Source organism: Mastomys coucha, unplaced genomic scaffold, assembly GCF_008632895.1.
Source record: "Mastomys coucha isolate ucsf_1 unplaced genomic scaffold, UCSF_Mcou_1 pScaffold20, whole genome shotgun sequence".
Lineage (NCBI taxonomy): Eukaryota > Metazoa > Chordata > Mammalia > Rodentia > Muridae > Mastomys > Mastomys coucha.
The window spans coordinates 84,737,329-84,764,187 of NW_022196903.1; the positions used below are offsets into that span (position 1 = coordinate 84,737,329).

General features: G+C 48.9%; 1 protein-coding gene across 2 annotated transcripts in view; it reads right to left on the reverse strand.

Moving 5' to 3' along the window:
• Positions 1-15,665: 15,665 nt before the first annotated feature.
• Positions 15,666-26,859, reverse strand: part of Nup210 (nucleoporin 210) — a 102,671-nt gene continuing 91,477 nt past the window's right edge. Inside the window, exons 33-41 of one of the 2 annotated variants that reach the window (XM_031382575.1) lie at positions 26,631-26,767; positions 23,720-23,843; positions 22,485-22,631; positions 21,109-21,359; positions 19,947-20,163; positions 18,592-18,687; positions 18,430-18,513; positions 16,903-17,012; positions 15,666-16,266 (exon numbers count right to left, since the gene is read on the reverse strand). In XM_031382575.1, the coding sequence (XP_031238435.1) occupies positions 16,915-17,012; positions 18,430-18,513; positions 18,592-18,687; positions 19,947-20,163; positions 21,109-21,359; positions 22,485-22,631; positions 23,720-23,843; positions 26,631-26,767 (1,154 nt within the window). In that variant the 3' untranslated portion in view covers positions 15,666-16,266; positions 16,903-16,914. Of the gene's footprint in view, positions 17,013-18,429; positions 18,514-18,591; positions 18,688-19,946; positions 20,164-21,108; positions 21,360-22,484; positions 22,632-23,719; positions 23,844-26,630; positions 26,768-26,859 lie in introns of both variants that reach the window. The other variant, XM_031382574.1, reaches the window with a different exon arrangement.

Sequence of the window (26,859 nt, forward strand, 5' to 3'; positions counted from 1 at the left end):
GTGCAAACCAAGTCATAAGATAACCATGCACCTGGTATGCTGATGAGGTTACAGAAGAACGTAATCTATAAGCACGGGGGCACCAACAAAACCAAAGGAAGGACTCTGTCCAAGTCCAGTTGTGGGAGCAATGAATTTTCTGTGGTTACTTATAGAAGCATGGGAACCAGAATGCAACTATGTCACCAGGAAGTCCCAAGGACAACTTCTCTGAAGTGTTATCACCCTAGTCAACTGTTGACCATTTATATACTATCCGGAGGGAGAGGCCTTTGTGAGAATCTCCTGAAGACCCATGAGCTCCACGATACCCTCCCCCCAGGAAGGGGTGCTAACAGTTTCCCAAGAATCTTGTTGGGTGATCACAGTACCTCTGATTCAAGATGGCCAAGGTCATGTCCAACCCAGAGGAAATATAGTCTACGTTCTTCCTGACTACTTCACATTTTTCTTATGAAATAAAAATAGACTAGACCTTCAGCTTAGGCAGTCCAGACACTGTTTTCCATGCCCACAGGTCACTTTTTCAAAGTAAGACCTGCTCCTAGGCTGGATACTCTGTGCTTGTCTCCCACTCCCTGCACTGGATTCCTGCGCAGAGGCCATGCTGACTAATCTTGCACTCACAGCGCCCACCCACTGCTGCCAAGAGCTGCTCAACAGCAGACAAAGGACTGAACAAAGCAGGGAAGGAATGATTGGGAAGCCTGTGAGATCATCAGGCACCTCTGAATTCCTGGTTGAGATCTGGGCAAGAAGGCACCATGCAAGACTCCTGGAGTTACAAGTCACCTAGAACATACACATACGCATGCCCTCCACACACATACACATACATACATACCTACACATATAAATGCATATATCACACACAAACATGTATGTGCATATACATGTATATAGACACATATACACATGCAATACACATATACACAAATATACATGCATGCATTACACATGGGCAGAGGTTGAAGGCATGAGAGGACACAACATGAGAGGAGTGTTCCCTTCCCCTCACACTCTGTTCTGCTCTATAGTGTGCTTAACTATCCCTAAGGAATTCTAAAAATACATGTGACAGAGAATGGATAAGTCACTCAAAAGAGCAACACAGGAATGCCTGGCCTCGTCACAGCAGCTGAAGAACCCTTATATGATTCAGCTCTTGAGCTTCAGTATTCCTCCTTTATAGATGAGACCTTGAGTTCTGCTCACAAGACTGATCTGAAGGTAAAGTAAGACCACATCTGGACGCATAAAGGTAGTGTTACCAAGCATACATCACATCATTCATGCTGGCCTTTGACTCATCCATCTTGCCCAAGTCAGAACATAAACACTGAGTAGAAAACTATACATCTGTATTGAAAACTATTACAGTAACCACTAATAGAACAAAGATAGAAGGCTTCATTTCCAGGATGATACAGGGACAATTTAATCAATTTAAAAACAATGAAAAAAGAAAATTTATTTAGTTGAAAACAAGAGGAAGATAGATGAATAAGCTCAAACAGAGCAACAACTACAATAAATATAAATGTCTCTACCTCATCTATAAAAAAAGCAAAGACTAATAGCTGAATGTGGTGGTGCACACTTTTCATTCCAACTATTTGGGGGGCTGGGGCAGGAGGATCAGAGTTCCAGGCCAGCCTGTCTTCATAATAAGACCTTGTATTAAAAAATAAAAGGTATCCAGGTGTGGTAGCACGTACTTTCAACTCCAGCACTTGGAAGGCAAATGCAGGAGGATCTCTGTGACTTTGAGGCCAGCCTAGTTTACACAGGGAGTTCTAGGCCAGCCAGAAATACATAGTAAGACCTGTCTAAAAAACATTTATTAATTAATTAAAAAACAGAAAATTTGGATGAAGTCCAGCTATACTTGTGCAGTAGAGGAAAGGTGGTTTAGGAGATCCCCCTGGGATTGGAATTCAGCTCCTGAAGAATAATACCCTAGGTTGTCTTCTGGTCTCTAAACATCTGCAAATGTGGTACCTACACACACACACACACACACACAAACACACACACACACAAACACACACATGCACATACACACACATGCACATACACAAATATACACACATACAATTAATTAACTAATGATCAAACTGGTTTATCAATATGTACTTAGTATATGATGACAGTTAAAGTCACTTGCCATAGACTGAAGGTGTTCTTTAACTGGGATACAGGGGAAATGTTTTCTGTTAGACAACACCATGAGTTTAGACTTTGGGTTTGAGACCTGATTCTTCACAATTGAAAGAGAGATTCAAAGGCCAGCAACATAGCTGAATGTGGTAGAATATTTGCCTAGCATGCACAAAGCCCTTCGTTCAACACCCCAGTGACACATGAAAGTAGAGTGGTGACATACATCCATAATCCCAATACTCAGGAGCTTAGAGGTAAGGCGATCACTAAGAGTTCAAGGCTAGCCTGGTCCAAACAGCAAGTTTCAGGCCAGCCAGGGCTACATACACAGACACTGTCTCAAACCAATTAGGTATCTAAGCCCTGGAGAGATGTTAGAGGGTGGGACCCGCTATTGCATTCTTCACATAGTAACAGGATTGCCTGAGACCCAAGATAAGAGTCCCTCCCTCCCTGTCCCGCCTTGCTATTTAAAGTGTTTCTGTCATATAATTTCAGGGACTTTAGTATGTCCTAGGATTTCCAAAGGGATGCTCCTGACTGTGCCACCCCCTTACATACCAGTTCTCTGCTGCCACACCTGTAAATTAGGTGTGATTAGATCTACTGTCAGAAACACTGGAAGCCATAAAATAAAAGGGGCTGCCATATAGCTTCCCAGTGTAATGTCCTGCTGTGTGTGTCTTGTACAATCATCATACATCTCTCCCCTGCCCATGAGCCTGGCCACCAGGCAGGTGGAAGGACCCCCCACCCCCTGCAGTGGCTCCCATAAAACCAAGTGGGCAAACTTGCAGCTGCCACTCTCAGCTCTCAGTCCAGGCCACTCACTTCTGCAAGACACCTGCATATGCTATACCTTAGACTGCCGGTTAAACCAAACGCACTACTCACAGCCTACTCTGAAGGCTGAGAGGTCAAGATCCAAGTATTGGATTGGCCAGTGTCTGGTAAGAGCGCCCTCTATATGCAGGACATCAGGGCTTCATTCTCCACGGTAGATGGTGGGAGGGATGAATTACACGTCCTTACTTGGTAAAAGAACCAGAACCACCCTGATTGTACCACCTAATAAGGGACAAATTTCTAAGGAGGAGTAGCCTCATGGCCCACTCACCTCCCAAAAGCTATGCCTCATGGTCTCATCAGCTTGGGCTCTAAGTTCCAGCATAAAACACTGGGGGGAACACGTACACCTTCCAACACTGTCCTGAGCTGCAGAAACCTCCCCACCTCTCTGGCGGCGCCAGCACAAACCTGCTTCTAGGCGCCCACCCGGCTGCAGGTCTCACATCTAAGGCACAGCTGGGGACAACAAGACCACAGACAGTGCCCTCCTCCCTTGGGCCCTAGGGACTTGGATCTCTACCCGGAGCTTGTCAGGAGTCCACAGATGCATCGGAGTTGGGATGTAGGGGAAGGAGGGAGAAAAATACCACTTTGACACGTCAAAATGAATAAATGTTTAATTAAATATCCGCAGAATGTAACATTAGTCAACTAGTCAATTGCATTTCAACTCAACTCTTCGGTAGCTCTACATAAATTTTATTTAATGAGGCAAGTGGGTGCCTTTTAATATGTTTGATGTGACGAGGTATGGAAATGCCAAGCGGGTCCAGGGATGGGTCTTAAAATAGCTGTGCCCTCAAAAAGCAAGAGGTTTGCAAAAATCTCTCCTTTGTGTGTCCATTCACTGGACAGGCACCTGTGAGTCTACCTGCCTTCGCACAGGCCCCAGATTCTGGGAGGGACAGCTCAGCCACCCTGCCCCAGCCCTCATCTCCCCAGGTCCTGGTCTGGACTTGATCTCTCTTCCACCCTCCCCCAAGACAGAGATTCTTTCTGTTTACCTGGGAAACGAAGGCGCAGGGAGGTTAGCCCAGGCCCTGAGGTTTGCCAATGACAGCTATGGGATCTGCACTGCCCTCCTAGAAGCGGGTGGGCAAAAGAGTCCCAGGGGACCTTTCCCAACTCTCCATGAATATTCAAGCAGCTAACCTGGCTCCCCTTTGCAGTCCAGGAAGAAACCCATTACCACAAACCAGCATCTCCTGCATTTTTAATTAAGAGAACAGTTATTCTAATTTTAACGCCATTCTCTTACTACCTCGGTCTCCTCCCTGCCTTCATTTATAGAAGGGCTGTTCCGCCTCTGGGAGCAGGATGCAGTGTTTTCCTGCCTGTTGCTCCGGATGACTCATCCTCTGTGGGGCTATTTGTATCGTGGGTGACAGGAACTGCTTATTGTGGGGGTCCCCCATTGAGCCTCTCCAGAAGCTCCTGTCCCTCCTGGAGGCTGCAGGCTCTGTTACTGGTAAGCAAGACCTTTAGAAGGACATCTAGCTGCATCCCCAGCTGCCTGGCCCTGCCTGGCTCTGCCTGCCACTGAGCTGATTCAGCCACGTCCCTCCCCTCCCCCTTCCAGCCTAGAGTTGTCAGATGAAATATGGTGTGCCCAGCTAAAGGGGACTGACAAAAACAAAAAAACAAAACAAGCAAACAACAACAACAACTGATTTCTTTTTAGGCACAGGGGTGTACCAGAAACATGGAATATACTTGTACTTTTTTTTTAAGGGGCTTGGTCTTCCACCTGCAATTTCAGTGTAACAGATTCTCTGTCTTTATTTCCTCAAGCTAGCTACCATCCTCTAGTCACTCTGCTCCTGCTGATCCATAAGCAACTGGGGTCTTTGCTTACGCCTCTACACATGCTGTGTGTCCTTTGTGGTATGGAGTGTAGACTCTCAAACAGTCTTTCTATTATGCCTTTTCTGCACCCTCACCGCCACTGGAATGTTAGTCCTGGAGTAGAAGCTAATCTGTGCAGCTACCTAGCAGTGGGTGGGTACTTACAAGGTACTCAGCACATGTGAGTCCAGGTCTCTATCTGACCCTTCAAACCCAGCCCCACATTCACTTGAGCTGCTGTTCTTTGACCTGTGGGGAATTGGTTCAGGCAAGCAGGGTAGGAGAGGCCTCTAAAGGTAGGAAGATGGTGGGGAGGAGACAGGGTTCCATCCACGCCACCACACACCTTGGTACTGGGACAATATCACGGATGGTCCTGAATGTCACTTCTATCACTTTAATGATTACAGTTATGTTTCAAAATGTGACAAGTCACAAAATGTATGATTTCATGGATGTTTTTTCTTATGACAAGGCCAAGTTCAAAATAAGCCAACTGAAAAGAAAAATATTCCAAAGAATACAGAATATCCATGAAGCTGTGGATGGCAGCGAAAGCTCTATGCCTTTGACATTTGTGCCAGGGTGAGAATTGTTAACCCTCGAGCCAGCTTTCCATTGCTGTGACCAAACACTCAAGGCAACTCACTCAAAGAAGGAAGAGCTTATGTTGGCTCATGATCTCAGTGGGATCAGTCCATGGTCGCTCGGCCCTGAGGTTGCCCGACACATCATGACAGGAGAGGGTGGAAGAGGAGGTCTGGTTGCTCTATAGAAACTGGGGAGCAAAGAGAGAAAGAGACTAGAGTCATGATATTGTCATCAAGGCTAACTCCAATGTCCTCATTTCTTCTCACTAGGTCCTACCTTGTAAAGGTTTCTGTACCTTCCCATAGCACTAGGACTGGTGACCAAGTTTTTAGCCCATCCACCTTCAGGGAACAGTTTGGTTTTTCGAGACAGGGTTTCTCTGTATAGCCCTGGCTGTCCTGGAACTCACTCTGTAGACCAGGCTGGCCTCGAACTCAGAAATCCGCCTGCCTCTGCCTCCCAAGTGCTGGGATTAAAGGTGTGTATACCACCACTGCCCATCTCAATTCTTCTTTCTAAAGGATTCTCTACATATCTGACACTCTTCAATTAATTCACTCACACATTGCTCACATTTATGCATCTAATGGAGGCACTATTTTCTGCATGAAGAAACAGGCACCAAGAGGTCAGGTGACTTGCTCAGAATCACACAGCTTACTAGAAGTGGAACCAGGATTGGAACCTGCAGATAAGAAGCAAAGGCCTGGCCCAGCCTTCTCTTTACCTCTCTTTTACTGCTTCCAAGAGACCAGCAGAAGTCCTGGCCCACCTAATCACTCAGCCCCAGAACTCTCTTGGCCTCAGCTTTTCCTGCAACCGCACCAACCTCACACCTGGCTTCAGCCTCTCTTCTCTTCTGGGGAGCTCCTAAGACAGACCTTCCTCCCTACAGGTGAGTCTCCTCTATCCTCCCTGAGCTCCAGAAGTCTGGGGAGTGGCAGAAGCATCCCAGGTCCTGCCCAGGGAGGGATGTCCAGTTGCTTTCTACCACTCTAGGCCTTAAAAGCAGCTTTGGTCCCCTCCAGGTTAGGCCTGGCTAACCAGAGTTCTTGCTGTGCTGTGGAACAGAGTCAGCCCCAGAGTCCATGTGGCTGGCTCAGGAGGGAGGACCCTGCAAGCATGGGCTTCAGCTGGGATCTGTACACAGGAGAGCCTTGGCCGGCCATATCTGAAGGTTGTTGATGAGAAGAAGTGAGCAGAGAAGTGCAGGTCGCCTCTGTGGGGATAGGTGCTCATGAGCAGGGAGTTGTCTGGAGTCGCACCTGTGCTCTGTAGCTGGCCTCTGCTGATACCTCAGCTTCAGTCTCATCTCCCGTGTTCTCCCTCACTCTGTGGTAAGCCACATCAAACTCTCTCCAGTCAGGAGCCTCTGCCCAAGGTCTTCCTACTATCTGTACCCTAACCCTCACCTTCCTTGCTTAATATCTGCCAGCTAGTCAAATCCCAGACTGGCCATTGCTTCCCTGGAGAGTTCTTCCTGGTCAGGCATAGTCCCTAATCACATGATCTTCTGGGAGCCTATCCTACTTGAAGGGTCCTAGTATTGCTGTAATTCTTGACTCAGCTTTCTCTCCACTTAGATTGTTGGCATCCTTAAGGCATGAACAGATCCTTTGCACTCTAGTGCAAACTGAGAGCCATACATAATGCACACAGTAGGTGTTAAATAAACATAAAGAATGGCTGAGGGATATGGACCCACACTTACTGACATACAAAATGCCCATGGGCTATTTGCATGAAGAATACAGGTTACACTATTTCTACAGCTTGCTGACATTTCTGCGTGCTCTCTCTCTCTCTCTCTTCCTCCCTCCCTCTCCTTCTCCCTTTCCCTCCCTCTTTCTCTCTGTATGTGTATGTGTGTATGTGTGTGTGTGTGTGTGTGTGTGTGTGTGTGTGTATATATATATATCTTCACACAGGAAAAACCTTGGAAGAACAAATGTAAATTAGTACAGCCATTATGGAAAACAGTGTGGAAGTTCCTCAAAAAATTAAAAATAGAAGTGCCACATGACCCAGCAATCTTACTCCTGGGTATTCATCCAAGGAAGTGAAGCCAGCATGTAGAAGAGCTACCTGCATGCCAGGCGCTTGGCAGCCCTGGTCACAACAGTCAGGATATGGAGGTAACCTACACACCCACCAGTAAATGTACAGAAAAAGAAAATGCGGCATATTTGTGCAGGAACACAACTCAGCCGGGGGTGGGGGGGGGGAGATGAAATTCTGACGTCTGTGACAAAGTGGAAGCAGCTACAGATCATCATGTTAAGTGACACGAGGCAAGCATAGGCTAGGTACCATGTGAACCACCTCATGTAAAAAGCTGATGAGCAAGAGATGGAGAGTAGAGGGATTACCAGAGGACAAAGTACAACCCAGGTCTGGTGGCTCTCATCTATAATCCTGCACTATGAAATTTAAGGCCAGCTTGAGCTACGTGGTCAGATCTGGGCCAACCACACTACAGTAAGTAACCCTATGTCAATAAATCTAAACCAAACAAATAGGACAAGCTACAGTGTGTCAGAAGAGTATTCTATGGTATTCTCTGCTTGGATAAACCATAGCTGACAGTAATGTACTGTAGCCAAGTACCCAGAAGAGGGGATCTTATGCATTGTCATCTCATAGAAATATTAATGTTGGAGGTGACAGCTGTCGTAATTACCATGATCTGACCACTATTCAATATCTATATGTCATGAAACATCAAATCCTATGAAACTGTATAAGTAATATGTCAATTAAAAATGCGATCATGCCAAGTTATAGAGTAGCCTATGTCAGGCAGTGGACACTGGATGCTTGCCTGGCTTTTCTGTTTTCTATTCCAGTCAATGCGATCACTATCTGAACATCATGAGCTAATGATTGCAGTCCCCAGGTAGAACAGGGAGGGTACAGGCACTGCATGGAGAAGGGAGGAGAGACAATAAGGGGGGGAAAAAAAGTAGAAATCTCCTCTGCCTCTCCTGACAGATGAACTGGACCAAGGGAGAAGAGAGGGACATGCAGACCATGGCCACAGTGTGAGGTAGGATGGTAAGGAGGGAACCCAGGTTGGAACAATGGAAAGATCAGCATATCTAGGCTGGGGTGTAGACAAGAGCCCCTTTCCCAGCAATCTTCATCTCTGTTGCTGCCTCCCCCATTTCTCTCTGAATCAGGCTGGGAAGGTACAACTGTTGACTCTGTCACTCAGGCTTCGCCAGCAATCCTCCTGACTCATGGAATCATTAGTCACGTTGGAGACTGGAGAGGAATCAGCCACCAGCTTTATCAGGCTCTGAGGTCTAGACTCCCCGAGACCACACAACAGCAACCATCTAAGGGTGGTAGGTTTGCTCCCTGAGGGTGTGGCTGCAGAGGCCACAAGGTCTCCTGTTAGACCCTGAGCACAGAGGTTCAGGGCCAAGGTGGAGAGGCTGGCAGAGCAGGTAAAGGCACACCAGAAGCCTGGCCTCTTCCTTCTGCCCAGAGGTAAGAGAGGGAACCTGATTAAAGAACAGAAGGGCAGTGGCTGCAGATGGTTCAGCGGTTAAGAGCATTTGCTGCTTTGGCAGAGGGTCAGAGTTCAACCTACATGACTGCTCACAACCATTTGTACTTCAGTTCCAGGGGATCAGCAGCCCTCTTCAAGTCTCATGGGCAGCAGGCATGTAAGTGACGGACAGCCATACTGCAGACAAACAGTTATACACACAGAACAAAAGGGCAAAGACTCAGACTTCCTGCAATAGAGCCCTGTCCCTCCTCCCATGACTGCCCCTCCATGCTGTCCGCCGAGGAAGTCCATTCACACACACACACCCAGAACAGCCTTCCTTGTCTGTCACCAAACACTCCATGTCCCTGCTTTAACGTCGCCATCCTTGGTTCCCTACTGCCTATAGCAGTGATTTAATAAGCTTTTGTTTCTTCCCTAAGAACTCGGACAAAACTGTATTCCCCCACAGCTTCTCTCGCGGTGGCGTGTGTAATCTCTCTTCCTGTGTTTAGTGGTATATTTTTATTAATAGGAAATAGAAACTATTAAGCCATTGACACGATGAAACACAATAAGGATTAACTGTGATTAGATTATTTTATGACACAACTTGATAAAATAGGTTTTAATTATCAAATTAAATAACCCACTCAGTCTGAAATCATGTGGAATTTTATCGAGTGGATCTTATCTGCAGTGTATTCTGAGAACAGCACTGGCTCCTTCCCCAGCTGCCCATCTCTGTGGGCACATCTATCTGGCCCATCTGTCTAACCTTGTAGAAGTCAGGACTGGGTTGGTTACTGACTTACTTTTCTGTGTTGGATAAGTGGCTCAGGGGACCACTCAAGGAACAAGAGTGTTCTCCTGAAAAGAGCACTGAGGCCTCAGAAACTGGGGTGACTGTCCTGGACTCCCAAAGAGAAAGAAGAAAGAAAATGCATCTTCAATACAGGTTCTTCTGTCACCACATGACAGCAGCTTACAAGGCAGACTGGGTTGTGTGGGCTCATGGCTATAGTCCATGATACATGACTCACTGTGGTAGGTCAGGGATGAAGTAGACAATGGTAACTCCTGGCAGAGCAAAGCAGCTCATCTCACACTGAGGGGAGGAGAAGGGAGTTGGGGAGAGAGAGGAGGTGGGGAGGGATAGAAACAGGGTCCCTGTAGCCCATTCAGAGTATGCCCCTAAGGACCTAACTTACTTCCTCTGGGCCCTCCTCTTGTAGATTTTACTACTTCCCAGCAGTGAATACCATAGGTTGACAACTAAGTCTTTACTATGTGGGCTCTTATGGGACATTTAAGATCTAAACCATGAGACCTACACAGAAAACTTAAGAAGGAGGGAAACCAAGGCTCGGCTAGAAACTGCGGAGACTGCTCCCACACCTTGCTGTCTGGCCCACAGCTCTGTGCCTCAGCTCACCTGGCCTCCACCGGGGACTCAGCAAAGCCCCTATGTTGGAAAATGGGTAAGTGATCGGTCTTTGGATTTCAGTTTCCTGGATCTTATAATTTGCTTTTATTTGCTTTCGTGAACACGAAGGCGCTCATTTCAGTAAATGAAGGTGGTCACCTGATGAGGTGGCTGCTCAAGTCCTCCACAGACTTTTATCTGCTAATTACATAAAACATAAAACTTAACAGAGTAATAGCCAGTCCCAAGCCACTGTCCGGCTGAGGTTCCTTCTTCCTCACTCAGTGGTGACTCCATGTTAGGAACTCAGCCCAGGGCAGTGGGGGCATCTCTAGGATGTGCCAGGGACCTGGGACCGGGGGGAGGCCCCAGGGTGCTATGGGGACAACTCTAGCTGGGACCAACAGTGGGGGATATGGATCCTGAAGTGGCTACTTCCTATAGCCAGGCAGGACTCCCAGAGGAAGGACAAGGACAGCAACCCACCCACAAAACCTTCGACCCAAAATGTGTCCTGCCTGCAAGATATGCAGGGACAAAGATACAGCAGAGGCAGAAGGAATGGCCAACCAATGACTGGCCAAAATTGAGACATACCCCCATGGGCAAGAACCAATCCCTGACACTATTAGTGATATTGTTAGGCTTGTAGACAGGAGCCTAGCATAACTGTCCTCAGAGAGGCTCCACCTAGTAGCCAATAAAAACAGATACAGAGACTCACAGCCAAACATTAGAGAGCTCAGGAAGTCTTGTGGAAGAGTTGGGAGAAGGACTGAGGGACCCAAAGAAGACAGGGACTCCACAGAAAGACCAATAGAGTCAACTAACCTGGACCCTTGGGGGTTCCCAGAGACTGAACCAACCAAACAGTGAGCATGGGCTAGACCTAGGTCCCCGACACATATGTAGCAGATATGCCGCTTGGTCTTCATGTATGCCCCCCAACAACTAGAGCAGGGGATGGCTGACTCTGAATCTGTTGCCTGCCTGTGGATACCATTCCCAATCTTGGATGCCTTGTCTGAGAGAGGCTGTGCCTAGTCCTACAATGACCTGATGTGTTTGTGTGGGGGGAGGCATCACACAGTGGATGAGAGGGGATTCAGGATGACCCAAGGCAGGCTCCCCCTTCTCAGAGAAGGGGAAGGGAGGATCTATGTGAGGGGGTTCTTGGAGGGGGGGGTGATATTGAGATGTGAAATTAATAAATGGAAAAGAGTAGAACTCAGCTCTCCATCAGTTCCTTGGGGAAATGATGGTGTCTTGAGGAACATGCCATCGTGTCTATGCCCCTGCCTCAGACCTCAGGCCTGTGACAGACCTAGCACCCAGATGCATTAATTAATTAATTAATTAATTAATTAATTAAATTCTTTTGGGAGACAGACTGCTTTATGAAAATATCAACATGCAAACTGCCAGTTTGCTCTGTGGACTCGCTGTGAGCTACTGTTGAAGATGCTCAGCATTTGGTGTTCAGTGTGAGCTTCCCTTCCCTTTTCTTGCTCAGGGTCTAGAACAGACCACAAACCAGTACCAAGCAAGACATGAGAGAGGCTGACTGGGGAACGGCTCAGCAGTTAAGAGTGAGCCCTGTTCTTGCAGAGGCCTTGAATTCTGTTCCATACATGGCCTATCAGGAGGCTCACCACTGCTTGTAGCACCAGCTCTGGAGAATCTGCTGATCTCTGACCTCCACAGGCACCTGCACTCACATGTATACCACCCCACACACAATTAAAAATAGTAAAAAAAAAAAAAAAAATAGATGCTGGAAAGATGGCTCAGTCATTAAGAACACTGGTTGCTTTTCCAGAGGAACTGGGTTCAATTCTCAGTGCCTACATGGCCACTCACAACCATGCCAACTTCAGTTCCAGGGGATTCAATGCCCTCTTCTGGCCTCTGTAGGCACTAGGCACATACATAGTATACCAGCATACGTGCAAGCAAAACAGCCATATACATGAAAACTTAAAAATAATAAAAATGAATCTTTGAAAAAATAATAAAAGTTGCTTGAAATTTTTGGTCCAAATTTATTAGTTAATAAGAAAACTGAGACAGAAGACAGATGCTAAATGAGATTTAAGTCATAGTTTCCAGTCTGCTTTTAGGGAAAAAAAAAGCAAAAAAGTACCCAAACAAAACCAAACCTCACAAAACTCAGAAGCCCTGTACTAGCAATTAAGTATGTGCAAAGTTAGGCGGGCATCCAGAGCATACTGGGCATCACGTCTGTCACACACTCTGTGCTCTCCTGCTGCTTTCTTTTATGAAAAAACATCGCTAAGAGAAGTGGTGCACACCTTTATCCAGCACTCAGGAAGCAAGTGGATCTCTGAGAGTTTGAGGCCAGCCTCGTCTACAGAATGAGTTCCTGGCTATCCAAGGCTACACAGTATGACCCTGCCTCAATAAAATAATCAAACAACAAAGCCAAAAGAAATTTTAATGTGGAATTTTGTTGAAAATTTTTAATTATATATGAATTTTTTGTTAAAAAAAAAAAAAACATTTTTTTTTCCTTATTTTCTCAGGCCAGGAAGATGGCTCAGTGAGTAAAGTACTGTGCCAACCCTCTGTGACCTGGTGATCCCCAGACCTCATGTGATATAAGGACAGAACCACTGTCATGTAGGCTGTCCTCATACTCCCTCAAATAAAGAAATAAATGTAATAACAAGATTTTTTTTAAAGATTTATTTATTTTGAGTACATACTATAGCTGTACAGATAGTTGTGAGCCTTCATCTGGTTGTTGGGTATTGACTTTTAGGACCTCTGCTCGCTCCTGTCAACTCCGCTCACTCAGTCCCTGCTAGCTCTGGCCCAAAGATTTATATATCATTTATTATAAATAAGTACACTGTAGCTGTCTTCAGACGTACCAGAGGAGGGCATCAGATCTCATTATGGGTGGTTGTGAGCCACCATGTGGTTGCTGGGATTTGCCCTCAAACACAGTCAGTGCTCTTACCCACTGAGCCACCTCACCAGCCCAGGATATTCTTCTTTCTCATTTGGTGAACTGTTTCCTTCTGGGCACATGGTCTTCCTGAGCAGCCATCTTGGTTTCTCAGGTACTATTGGCATGTGGGCTCACCTGAGACTCATCTGTCCATTCTACCACCATGGGGCTTTCAGCCCATGGCAGAACCTTGGGGCAGACCTTTACCATACCTACCTATCACATAGGCCAATGAAAGCCACGTGACTAACATGCAACTCTACTGGGTAGGAGGAAGACCTCCAAACATTCTCTGGAAAGGCTGCCACATGGGGATCCCAAGAGGTTGGAAAGGGAGATGCGGTCTGCCACTTGCCTCTTCTTGGTGAAGCCGCCTGCCAAAGGCCACTTTGCTGGCAAAGGAACCACTGCAGTGAGACAGGCCTGCATTCCTGCCCCATCTCCAGGTCTCAGGTAAACTCATCAACTTAGATACTACTGCTCAACCCTGCCTGCACTTCAGACTCAAGATGAAGGGTTCCCAGCCAGCCAGTGTGCTGCCCAGGTTTGTTTGGATTTGTTTGTTTGTTTTGTCAATGTGATACATGTTAGTCATCTGGGAAGAAGGAAACCTTGAGAAAATGCCTCCATCAGATTGCCTATAGGCAAGTCTGGTGGGGCCATTTTCTTGATTGATGTGGGAGGGCCCAGCCCACTGTAGGGTTTGCTACCTGGGCGTGTGGTCCTGGAATGTTTAAAAAAAAAAAAAAAAAAAAAAAAAAAGCTCTGGAAAAACAAGCCAGTAAACATCATTCTCCAGGGCCTTGAGTTCTTGCCCTGATGTCCCTCTGCAAAGGACTATAACCTACAAAATAAACAAACCCATTCCTCCTCAAGATGGTCTTCATGGCATTTTATCAGAGCAACAGGAAGCAAGCAGACTTAGTCCAAATGTGCCAAACAGGTGAGCACACAGACAAAGAGCAAGACTTTGAGGGTTAATTTCTGTTCCAACAAGAATTCTAGAGAGAAATGCCTCTTTGCAGTTCTGCGTTGTTGGTGCTAAAAGCATCTCCTAGCACCTTCAGCTCCTAGCACCTTCAGGCAGTGAGAGCTGCTCTGCTGGCTTGGGAATCCAGGCGAGCTCTGTGGGTCCCTCCGGGCCTTCAGCATGCCCAGTCAGGTTTACTGTTAAAGATCTGGCTGTGTTCCCCCAACGTGCTTTGAAAGGCTGCTGGCCCCCGGAGAAAGAGAGCTTAATGGCCAGCTCTTAACAGGACCCCAGTGTTCCAGGTAGACAGAGTGGGGAAGCCTAGTATCCCAGAACAAAGGTGGCTGGTGGACAGTAGGATCCTGTTTCATCTGGGAGGAGTCAGTGATCAGCTCAGACCTTAGTGGTGAAGATGGTGAATTTGTCTGTTGAGGCCTGAGTCATTAGGAGACAGGAGTTTCTGTTCTGGACCCTGCCATGTCTGGATGTGATATGCTTGCTCCCTGGAACCTGGTAGCTATTTTGTGTTTCAGAGGGGTCTTACCTAATGGCAACACCAACACCATGTACCAGGCAGGCACACATACAGTAAGCACAGTACCAAACATATTTACCACTTGACAATGCTGTCTAGATCTTCTCTTGTACAGTGTTCTGGGAACTATGAGAATGACACCTGTCACCACTCACTCACACAGAGGTCCAACTTGGGAAGCGAAGTGAGGGCCATGTGGTGTCCTCAGCATGGGCAGTGCTGTGGTAGCAGATCCCTGAGGCTGAGGAGCACCTACTCCCCTCTCCTCCCACTTCCAATGTGGCATGAGGCATGGAAAGGAGAGAAAAGCACAGGGAGACAAGAATGCAGAGGAGCAGGGCCCTAGCAGAATCCAGTTTGCTGTATGTGGTGTGAAAGGGTAGTCCCCATGAGGAATGTGACAGGGCTAGTGCTGGCTTGGGTGGGGCCTGTGAGAGCTCCAGGAAGGCAGGTGAGACCAGGGTGTGTGGCAGGGGAGGGGAGCAGAGAGCTTTGAGGCGATCAAGATCTTGGGAGTATAGCTCTGGGGAGTGGTGAGGGAAGGACAGGGAAAGGCCCTTTTAAGGAGAAAGACAAGACATTTTAGATGACAACAAGAAAGAAGATGGAAGAATGATAAGCGCCTTGAGAGGACTGGCAGAAGTGGAGGGAAGGGGGACTATGCTGTACTACTGCAGACAAGGTCCTGCTACTGTCCCTGTGTCCAGGGAAGGGAGACCCCATGACCAGAGGGGAGGGAAGAGCACCATTGGAAACAGGTCACCAGTCATAGTAGGCACCCAGGCAGAGTCAGTACCCCCAGGAACCACCACATCCTTAAGAAACTACACAGAACTTTATTAAACAAATGCAGGGAAGGCTCCATTACAGCTCCAGGGGGAGGTTGAGCAGCAGGCTGGGCACAAACACTCTATTCCCAGCTCCAGAAAAATCCTCAAAGGATACAAGGGACCACACACAACCTTCAAAGGCTAACAACTCTTGGTGATGTGGTGCCCATATACGTCCCCTTGGAGGCGAGTCTCTGGTTTTTCCTGACAGTGCCACAGCACCTGGACCTGAAGTAGAGTGGCCATGTCCCCGAGGTTGGACGTGAACACGCGTCGTATTCCCGAGGCATCCTCTTCTGTCCCTGGGCCAGCTAGGCGAGTGCTGGTGGCAGAGGAGGAGAGGAGGGCAAAAAGGGTGGCTCAGATCCGCTGAGGCGCTGCCCTCGGTGTCCTCCAAGGCAGAAGAGCAGATCACCATGGGTCTCTCTGCTCCACGAGTCACAGCAGCATCTCAGAACAAACCAAGAGATCAGAAGTTTCCTGCCAGTGGCTGCAGGGCAGGGCCGATGATGCTCTGGCTAATCCCAGGCTGCTTCAGGGAGAGTGAGAGGCACTCTTACACCAGTGACTAAAGTCCTCCTGGGGCTCTGAAAGGAGGGCCATTCTGTTGAGGCTCAGTAACTATCACAGTAAGAAGGCTCAGACAGCACAGGGCTCTGGGCATAGTGTCCCCTAGGGGACACCCATACCTGCTTGTCCCCCACATTTCCTAGCAGCAGTAGGACAAGGAGAAGAGTAAATTTTCATGAAAAAAAAAAATCACAAAAAAGGGCTGGTATGCACATGTGCCAATGGACAAGCAATTGCCAAGCAGGTATGGGACCCTGGGTTCTATTCCAAGCACCACAAAAACCCCAGGAGTAATGAGAAAATCCTTTCCCTGAGATCCCTACAGTGATATCATCTGTAGATGATGTAGAAAAAGCGTCCAGCTACTCAAAGCCATGAACAGGGAGTGAGCTTCCTCGACCAGAACAGACACAAGACTAAACAGCCCCCCCAAGTCCTGCATACCACACGAGAAGGAGGGAACCAGGAAGCCCTGGCCCTCAGGGCTGGGAAAGAGATTTAAAAGCAAACAAATTAAAATCCCTTGCTTGTGTGAACCAGGCAGTGGTTCAGCACAGCCAGGGCAGGGAGAATGGCCTAGGGCCCAGGTGTGTTATGAAAATGAGAGTGACCCTTCTGCCCAGGAGTCCGTGCAGCTGTGTAGCAATACCAACCCTGCACACTGCCTAGTGAGAGGCATAGGCTGGGCTCCAGAGCCCCGAGGGAGGGCTGGCTTTGCGACCAGAAGGCAGTGTGTTGAAAGCAGCCGGAGATGAGGCAAGATCTGGGGAGGAAAAGGGATGTGAGGTTGAAGGAATAGGAGCCAATATCCCCACTGTACTCCTCAGTGTGTGCCCGTAGCATGGCACGGGCTTATACTTGGGACAGCAGAAACTGACAGGGGCAGGGGTAATGGGAAATTACACTGCTCAACTTGTGCTTCTGCTTCTATACCCAGCAGTCCTCTGTCTCCTGATTCCCACTTGAGGAAGTCTTTCCAATGAACACTCTATGAGCTAGAGTGGGCTAATCCTGTGGGGGGCATGGATGAGATTTACTGGGATATGGAGGGTTCTTGAAAGAGGATTAAATTATGGTCCTTGGGACCAAGACTACACACACACACACACACAGAGCCTGGAACATGACCTCTGACCTTCCTGAGCTCAGTCAGAGAAGTCTGGGATGGGTCACAGGACACATCCTGTTATCTCTCTACGGGGTGATAGAAGATACAGGACGACAGAAGAACCAGACTCTTGAGCAAAATGCTGTTACAACAAGGACCTGGAGGCAAGTGAAAGGAACTTTGGGAGATGTTACGGTAACTTCAACAGGCACTGGGAGGAAGGGTCAGACAGGACTATAGCAGAACAGCTGTGCGACAAGCCAAAGCCACATGGATAGCCACCATCCAGTATGCTGGGACGGATACTCAGGAGTCCTGCCTTGAAGACCAGAGGCAGCAGGAAGAGGCTCTGATACCAGGGCGTGCATTCATGTGTAGGATGGGGGAAGTTGTCTCCTGATACCAGGGCAGGCAAGCGTGTGTGTGTGTGTGTGTGTGTGGTGGGGAGAGTTGTCCTCCAGGGACAGTGCTTCTGGCCATAAAACTGTCCTCTGACTAAAACTCTCTAACACTGCCATGAGCAGACAACAGCTCAAGGTCCTTTTACACAGGCATCAGAATACCAAATGGGAGTCAGGAGACAAAGGGCTGCTGGGTGCCACTGGTAGTTCCAGAAGACTCTTGGAGAGAGGTACCCCAGGAATTGCAGAGGGGGACCAAGACCTTAGGCTATCAGAGACAAATAGATTACTGAAAGGAGTGTGGGCTTTCCTATCTTTCTCTGTGGGAATACTTCTCTTCAGGACAGTCTAGAATCAACATCCTCCCATCCCAACCTGACCTCTCAGTGGTAGCCCTGTCTGCCCATTCTGGAATTCACCTGCTTAGACAGCACCGTCTCTACCAACTCCTCCCATCCCACAGTCTGCTGATAGCCTGTGAGGAGTCAGGACTAGTATGAGTCCATGTGACACCCTTGTCCCCTGACACATCTGTCCCTGGGGCTCAGCTCTGTCTCCTTTGCTGACACAGGCTGTGAAAACTAGGGCTTAGGCCTGGATCCCACTCTTTCCCGGGAGATGACTCTTTTGTGGAGGTGGCTCTAGGCTGTGTCTGTGGCTGGGGTACTCACAGTGGGGGCTGTGCTGAGGGCTGGCACGGGGCGTAAGGGCTGGGGATGAAGCGAGTTCCCGGGGTGCACAGACTGTGTGGTAGGCTGCAAGAGTAGAGGCTGGTGAGAGCGGGCGGGGTGAGAGCATACGGGGTGGAGAAAGGGGTATGAGGTTGGACTCACCTATAATAGTGACGGCTGTTCCAGCCAGCAGGGCAAAAAAGGTGAAGAACATGACTTGATAGGAGTCCAGAAAGTGTGACAGGAGGCTGGCTCCATCTGCAACAGGGCAAAGACAGACAGACATCAAAATGCCAGGGCCATAGCTGGGTCCCCTGAGTGCCTGTACTACTAGACATCTGCATGGTCCACCATGTCCTATTGCCTGGGATGCAGGGGCAAGCCTGTCTTAGATATGAAGTGTCTAGACAAGGGCAGCGTCTCCTTCTGTCTCCCCTGGCCATTTCTGTCCTCCTTCTCAGAAAGTATCCTTAGGTACCAGCTTGGCACATCAGGTTTTGGTGTCCTTTCTGTCAAGGAGGCAGCTAGCTCCAAAGAAAGAGAGGCAGTTCTGAAAGATGCCTGTGGGCTTTACAGCTTGAGACATCGGTGGGTCAGAGGCTCACAGGACAGGAGCTCCTGCTCTGACTCCTTCCTAGGAGCCCCAGGGTGGAGGTGGGCAGCACTTCTGCCCCAAAGCTATCCACCTCTGTGGAGTGGCCTGAATCCCAGATCCCTGCTGCCTCTCTGTCACAATGTTATACTCTCTACTTGTCCCCAAATACACCCTGGTAGAGAGACACTAGACTGCAGGGCCCTCCCCTGGCTACCAGCCCCCTTCAATCTATGCCCTATGTCCTCTGCATGCCCACAGGCAGCTGAAGCAGGACAAGTCTGTACACAGCTGGGTAGGAAGTGAGTAGCTCCTGGCATCAGGAGGGTCCTGAGCTAAGAGCTGTCCTCACACTGGACTTCCTGGGGCAGTTGGGCAGGAGTCCCAGTCATGAATAATGTTACTTCTCCATAGGCCAACACGTGTCTGGGAGGGAGAGTCTAACCTCCTGTGTTAACCAAGAGGCGATGCTTGACGGGCAGTCTGAGACAGCTGAGGACATAGGTCAATGGGTTCTCTGAGGGAAATGACATTGTATGCAGAGGAAACAGTGATGCCAATGTCTTAGACTGGCAAGAAACAGGTTAGTGCTAGATCAGGAAGCACAGGGGGAGGTGAGCCACGAATGGTCAGAGGAGACCATATGGGTCTCAGGGGCCACTGTGCAGATGTGGACTTTATACTTGAGAGATGGAGCCATGGCAGGATGTAGATCACAGGGCCTTGCTGAGGATATGGTGACAAGGGAGAATGGTGGCACTGGTGACAGAAAGAGACTGCCACTTTGAGAGACATTTTATGTTTTTGACTCGACCAACTTTCACACTGTAGGTGCCCACTGACACCCCCCCCCCCCCCCCCCCCCCCCCCGCCCCAGCTCTCCCTGCCCAGGCCTGGGTCAGTTGATGTCTCATCTATGACTCACAGGGACCAGGCCCACGACGATCCAACACAAAGGCCACAGTGACTGGAATGGTGATGGCCTGGTTAGTGGCAGGGCTGGAGAAGGTCAAGGAAGTGGACAGAGGGCCCTGGCTGCCAGCTGTGGGATCCAAGACACCAACTGTGTACGTGATGAAGCTGGGCAGCCCAAATGACTTCTCTTTCACAAAGGCTAGCACTGCTGGGGATCCAGATTTCACCTGGGAAGAAGTCAGTGTTGAGAAGGCATGCTCTACAGGGAGTGCACACTGTAGTGTCCCACGAGTGGGACTGCAGTGTCCAGCTTATCTCTGGACACACCCTTCTAACCACATATGCTGGACTTCTCTCCCAGGACCAGGCGGGCCTTGATACCCTGAAGCATGACCCATATTCAGAGTTTGCTGAAGAGGACATGATCAATATTACTGAATTCTAGTTGAGCATAAAAATGTTAGCCAACCCAAAGTAGCACCTAAAACAAAGTCCCCACAAAGCAGCATCCCTAGCCCATCGCGCTGCCACAGCAACTATATATATACTTCTTCACCTCTTATGAGCAGTTAACCACAGCAAGACAAGAGAAGCAGGCAACAGGGTTCTTCCATCCACACTTTGAGCTCTCCCTGTAGGCTTTCTGGACTGAAGCCTCAGAGACCAGTCATAATCAGTCAGAAGAAAAGGCGATGAAAAAGACAAAAGGTGGAAGAGGAAGAGAAAAAGGAAGAAGAGGAAGAGGAAGAGGAAGAGGAGGAGGAAGAGGAAAAGGAGGAGGAAGAGAAGGAGGAAGAAGAGGAGGGGAAGGAGGGAGAGGGGAAGGGGGAAGCAGCAGCAGCAGCAAAGCATGAAGAGGCCTATCCCAACATGAAAACAGGGCACCCTGCGTTGGAATGAACTGACTGTACAACGCACATTCTAACCCTAACCCTAACCACAAACCCTAGCCACTAACCCTAACCTCTAACACATCTTACATTGTTAAGCCCAACCTTTAACACTAAACCCTAGTCTGTAAACCAGGCAACTAAAAATATTTCTAACTTCAAGCCTCAAACCAATCCTAGTCCTAGCCCTAACCCTAACCCCAAGCCTAGCCCTAGCCCCACAACTCTCAACCCTAATCTGAACCAGCTCCTGCCTGACCTGAAGCCCCCACAGCAGCTTACCTCCAAGTTTTCCAGAATCTCCACTGCACCAAAGACCTTGACCTCGGAGCTGGTATAGTGGTTGCTCAAAAGGATTTCTGCCTGGTTGGCATAGAGCCCTGGACTGAAGGGGACCTCGGCTGCCACCTTCTCCACAGAGGTATGGCTGCTGGGGATCGAGGCAGTGACTGCCAGCGATGTCTTCTTCATGCTCAAGTGCTTCAGCTGCTTATCTGTCAGCCTGTGCATAGTAACCGAGCACAGGTACTGGCCTGTGGAGAGAAGGCTTCTTCTGTGTGTGCACAGATCCTCACCTTGGCCCCACTTTGACAGGGGAACTCCTAGACACACTTGAGAGTGAGCTGATGAGCCACTTCTTCCAGGAGGCCTTCTAGGAATAACACTTCAGAGGCCCTAGGCCAGCCTGGATACCTTCTCTGTTAACCCATGGTCCTCTGACTTTCTCAGAATCCTCTGATCATGAGGTTTCCATCCGAATAGTACTCTTGGGACAGGCATCGTGTTTGGGCCAGCTCTGCAGCTCAAGCCCCAGCCAGCCTGGTCCAGAGCAAGGGCAGATAATGGCACATAGACACATGATCCAACCCTGGGCTACAGGTCAAGACAGAGTTGACTCCAAGATGCCCCTGTTCCAGGTGTAGCAGAAGGCCGTGTGGACAATGACTGTCTAGTTCTGACCTATCCTTAGTGCCTGGCCCAGGGCGGATGACCCAGGTATAATGAGCAGGGCCTTAGGCAATCTGCACACATGGGCTGGACCCCATCAACGATACACTACTAGAAGCACCTGGATGAGTTAACCTCCTTGTTCAACAAGGACCTCCTCTGTGCTACATGCTGTTGAGGCCCATACTAGTCATACATCAGCCATACACCTGCACTCTCTCAACCAACAGCATTCCATGCCATGCAATGGGGCCAGGCAGGCTCGCCAGCCTAAAGTGCTGGTCGTCAGCCCAACCACTGTAGTGTCCTGAGCTTTGGAGCGGCTGTGTCTCAGCATGCTCAAATACAGCCTGTGACTATTTCACATGGTGCCAGTCACCTCTCACTTGCTCTATGCAGGCAGGGCATCCTCAGTCTAGAGAGGGCGGTTTAAAAGGATAAGCCTCTATTCAAAGCTGAGTGATGAGATTATACAAAAAGACTCCAGTCTGGGTTTGGTGCTGAGCTCTTCAGAGTGTAGGTAATGTCAAAGGCGACTCCCTCTTGGCAGGCACAGAGTAGCAACAGAGATTACAGCATGTTAACAGCCCCAGGATGGATTCGCAACAACCTCTGCCTGTCTGGGCATGGCCATCATGAAGTACACACTTCTGACCAACCCCAGATATCCAGCAGGCACTCATTGCATTTTAAATTCTTTGCAAATATACCCAGAGCAGCATCAAATCCTGGTTCCACAGTGAAGATATCACGAGCAGGAAAGTCAAAGACATCTTGCTTGAACTGGAGTTGGCAGCTGATGAGGGACTCTGGGTGCAAGGCTTCAATGGCCTCTCGCTGGGCAGGGGAGCACTCACCTAAAGGCACAGGGTTGGGGGCAGTGATCAGATGAGAAGGGCTTGGGTCCAGCACAAGGTTACCAAAGCCATAGCCAAGTCAAGTAAGGGAACAGGCCCTATAGAGCTGGGCAGGCATGAGCAGCACCAGTATCCCATATTACTCCCATTCAGGGAGCTCAGCAGTCCATGAGGTTTGGTGATGGTACTATGTCTTTTATTTAACCTAAGGATCCTGACCCAGAGGATGAGCTACTCTGAATGCCAAGGCCACTTTAGATGGGAATTCCAGCATGAGCGCTGAGCCTTCACAGAGGCCGCGGTGACAGGAAATCTGCTGTGTGGCCTGGCTGTAATCAGCAATGAGAATGGTTATTGGCCACTTGCTTCTGAACACTGGGAGGACAGAGGCTCTCTATAAACACACTGCACATAGTTCTGGCAACAGCAGACTGTTTTCCCACTTGCCTTACTAAAGGAGAAAAACAGCATTTTCATGATGTAGTAAATGTACCCCATTAATCACAATGAGAATAGTGGAACTTAATTCATCCATTAAGTGGTTAAAAAAAAAATTTGTATCGACATATTTATTTCTGGCACTTGCTGTCCAGGGCTGTCACAGGCAAGGAGTGAGATGGAATGTTCTATGCATGACTAGGGAGAGGTAATTATAAAAATCAAAACCAGCCACCAGCCTGCGATGTCATTAGTTTCTACCATCAGCTGCGGTGGACTGTGGCTTGCTCTGCTCATGCCCTAGGGCTGCAATCACAGCTCTGACTCAGCGCAGGCAGTGTCTTGGAGCTGTGCTCTTATGAAGGCGCCCGTCTTTCATGCTCTGGCTTATGGAGGCCTCGTATTTCTTAAGAGCTGCAAGGAGTGGATGAGCAAGGGCTAAAGGCTCTCTCTGGAGTTAGAGGTGAGTCTGAATAAGAGGGCTGCAGTATGGCTCAGTGGTCTAGTGGTGTGTCATGGCCCTGCGTTCAATCCGCAAGACCACAAAACAACAACAAAACCCAAACCAGATAAAGCCACACTAAAGGACACAGAGGCTACTCCCCGCTCCCCAAGTCTGGCAAGGGACCCAGAGCCTACTCATTCTGTACCAAGTAGGTTAGAGCTCCTGTCTCCCACGCTGACAGTCACTTTGGAGGCTGTGGCTTCCTGGACACTGGTCTGGGCAGAGTGGAGGCGACGGGCCACAGTCTTCTGAGGGGTGCCGACCACTATCTAGGGAAACAAGTCAGTTATGCTGAGCGATGATTGTATGCTGGCTTGTGCTGGGCGCTTTTCATGACCTTACCCGCAGCTTGTATCACCTAGACCCCAGGCAACAAAACCTAATGAGCTCACAGCTAAATCCTGGTCAGAGTGTGGCAGGGTTATCTGTCAGAGCCCTAACTGACCACCCCAACTCTCCCACCCTATGAGAGCAAAGCTAAAACTGATATCAAAGCCAAGGCAGAAGGTAGAGCTGGATCAGCAGCAAGGTCAGGACTAACAGCAGACTGAACCTCCTTAGTGGTCCAGGACAGGCCACATGCTCCTGCCATCATCTTCCCTCTGCTCACAGATCTGGATAACTAAGCTCCTCACAAGGACCGAAGATCCTAATTCAGAATGGATCAATCAGACCCAAATGTGTACAGAACAAGGGTCCCTAGAGGCCATCCTGCTCATACCCCATCTGGTCCCCTATGCAGGCTTTCCTCCACTGGGATGTCCCTCTATCTTTCTCTGCAAGAACCACAGGTCCATACCCTCTACGGCTAGAATGCTGGCCACCCTTTCTGGTGGGGGCACATGCTTTGGAGGCTCTTCTTGTGGGTCCCTTTTGTGCAGCATAGGAAAGTCACAGTAGCAGGAAAGGCTCCCTTGGCCCGCAGCTCACAGCCCCACCGTATATGGGCCTTTGTCCCTCTGGCCTTACCAGTACTTCCAGCCTTTGCAAGCTACCACCCTACTCTCCAACAGGAGCACCAGCAGCAAACACAGAGTGGAGCAAACACTTGTGAGACTCTGTCTTAGTCAGGGTTTCTATTACTGACATGGAACACCATGACCAAAAAGCAAGTTAGAGAGGAATGGATTTATTTGGCTTACACTTCCAGATCACAATCCATCATTGGAGGAAATCAGGACAGGAACTCAAGCAGGGCTGGAACCTGGAGGCAGGAGCTGATGCAGAAGCTATGGAGGAGTGCTGCTGACTGGCTTGCTTAACATGGCTTACTCAGTCTGCTTTCTCATAGAACCCAGGACTACTCGCCCAGGGGTAGTACCACCCAAAGTGGGCTGGGCCCTCCTGGGCCGGGCCCTCCCACTGATCACTAATGGAGAAAATGACTTACAGCTGGATCTCATGGAGGTATTTCCTCAAGTGAAACTCCTTTCACTCTGATGTGTCAAGTTGACACACAGATCATCCAGGACAGATACTAAGGGCCAACCAACCTGTTCTCTCTCCCTTAGCTTACTATGCTACATCACAGTGTGGTGTATCCCTGGGACACAGAGGGAACTTGCTCAGTAGTTGATCTTGGATTCGAACCCAGACAGACAGAATGACTTGAGTGTCTAGGTTGCCCTAAAATCCTTAAGCTGCTACAATCTCAGCCTCTCAGGAAGTGACACTGCAGGGATATGCCCAGTTAAAGCCACCCTTAAACCATTGCACCCAGCTTCCTGGCCTCCCTGGAAACTCATGATCTGCCTATAAAGCCAGACCATAAGCCCCTCCCACACATATCCTATGATCCAGCTCACCCAGGGTTCTCTCTCAAACCCCATATACCTTGGTGACTGCTGACCCCTCTCATGACCATTCTTAGGGGCCTCTCCTGTGAAGCAGAGCTTTATTAATCAGAGTGCCTCTATCTGCAGCCACTCGCCTGAGCCACAGCACTAAATATGCAAACTATTAGGTTAAACTGCTGGATTCGATAAAGCACACGCTGCCTCTAAAAATGAGACAGGTTTGGAACTCAGCCAGACTAGAGTCATTGACTTGTTCTCAGCTGGAGAGAAAGGGTTTTGTTGGCTTTCATAAAGACTCAAAGGTGACTTGCTGAAGGAAGTTTTACTTTGCCAGGTGATACCAGATCACTGGGTTGCCCATCCAATGCCTGAACTCCCTCAGGGAAATGCCCACCCCAATGGCTGCATGGTCATGCTGGCTCCCAGACAAGCGTGGGTGTTGGTGGATGGGTAGGTAGAATCAGTCAAACAGATCTCTCCCCCGATGCTGGTTTGGACATGAGAGGGATGCTTGGGATGGACAGGGAACTGGTTCCCATCTCACACTTAGTGGGTGGCTGATTCTCCTAGATCTTGACAGCTGCAGACAGCTCTGGCAGGAGGCCTGGTTATTTGTTTCTTGAAGAAAAAGGAATCAGAGGCACAGCCAGGCTTTGTACCTGCTGCTTTGGCAGCTTTGGATTCAACCAACAACAGATCAAAAATAGTCAGAGGAAAAGTGCGTTTGTTCTGAGCAGAGACAGGCGCTTCCTAAGCAGCACAGGCTAACAACCACTCACATGACGTAGCATCAGTTAGCTATTATAAGTCAGAGGTGATTTCAAGCATATAGGAGGTGACAAACACCAGGGATGCACAGGAGATTCAGTTCAAAGCCTGCCTGAGCTACACAGTAATACCCTGTCTCCAAACAGACACACAAATGAAAGACCATGAAACCAAACAAACTAAAAATAGGCATGAGGTGCTGAGGTCTTATGTCTTTGTGTAGAGAGATCTGGTACCCAGGGGCATACGTACTACAATGTGCTGGGGGTGCAATGGGGGGCTGTATGTGTTTGCTTGCTTGCTTGGGTTTTGAAGTCAGTCTTGCTATGTAAGCCGAGATGGTCTCAAACTTAAAATATTATGCTGCCCCAGCCTCCCAAGTGCAAACATGGGTCTCCAAGCCTAGTTATAGACACACACTGATGCTCTTGCTGCCTCTAACACGGTTGGTTGGGTATAATTGCCTCTGGCTGCCCTCAGTAGAAGACCTACCTCCTTGAAGGTCTTCAGATGTCCAGTGATCTCGTAGTAAACAGTCACAGACCCCGCATCTCGAGCTATAGCCACACCTGTCTTAGGGTCAATGTACAGGACATTGCTGGCTGAGGAGCTCCAGGTCCCTGAGACACCTGGGAGAATAAGCCCAGATATCACCCATTTTGTTTGGACACATAGCCCAAGCCTAGCTCCCTACCCCCTCTGCCTGTGGGGGACTTTTCAA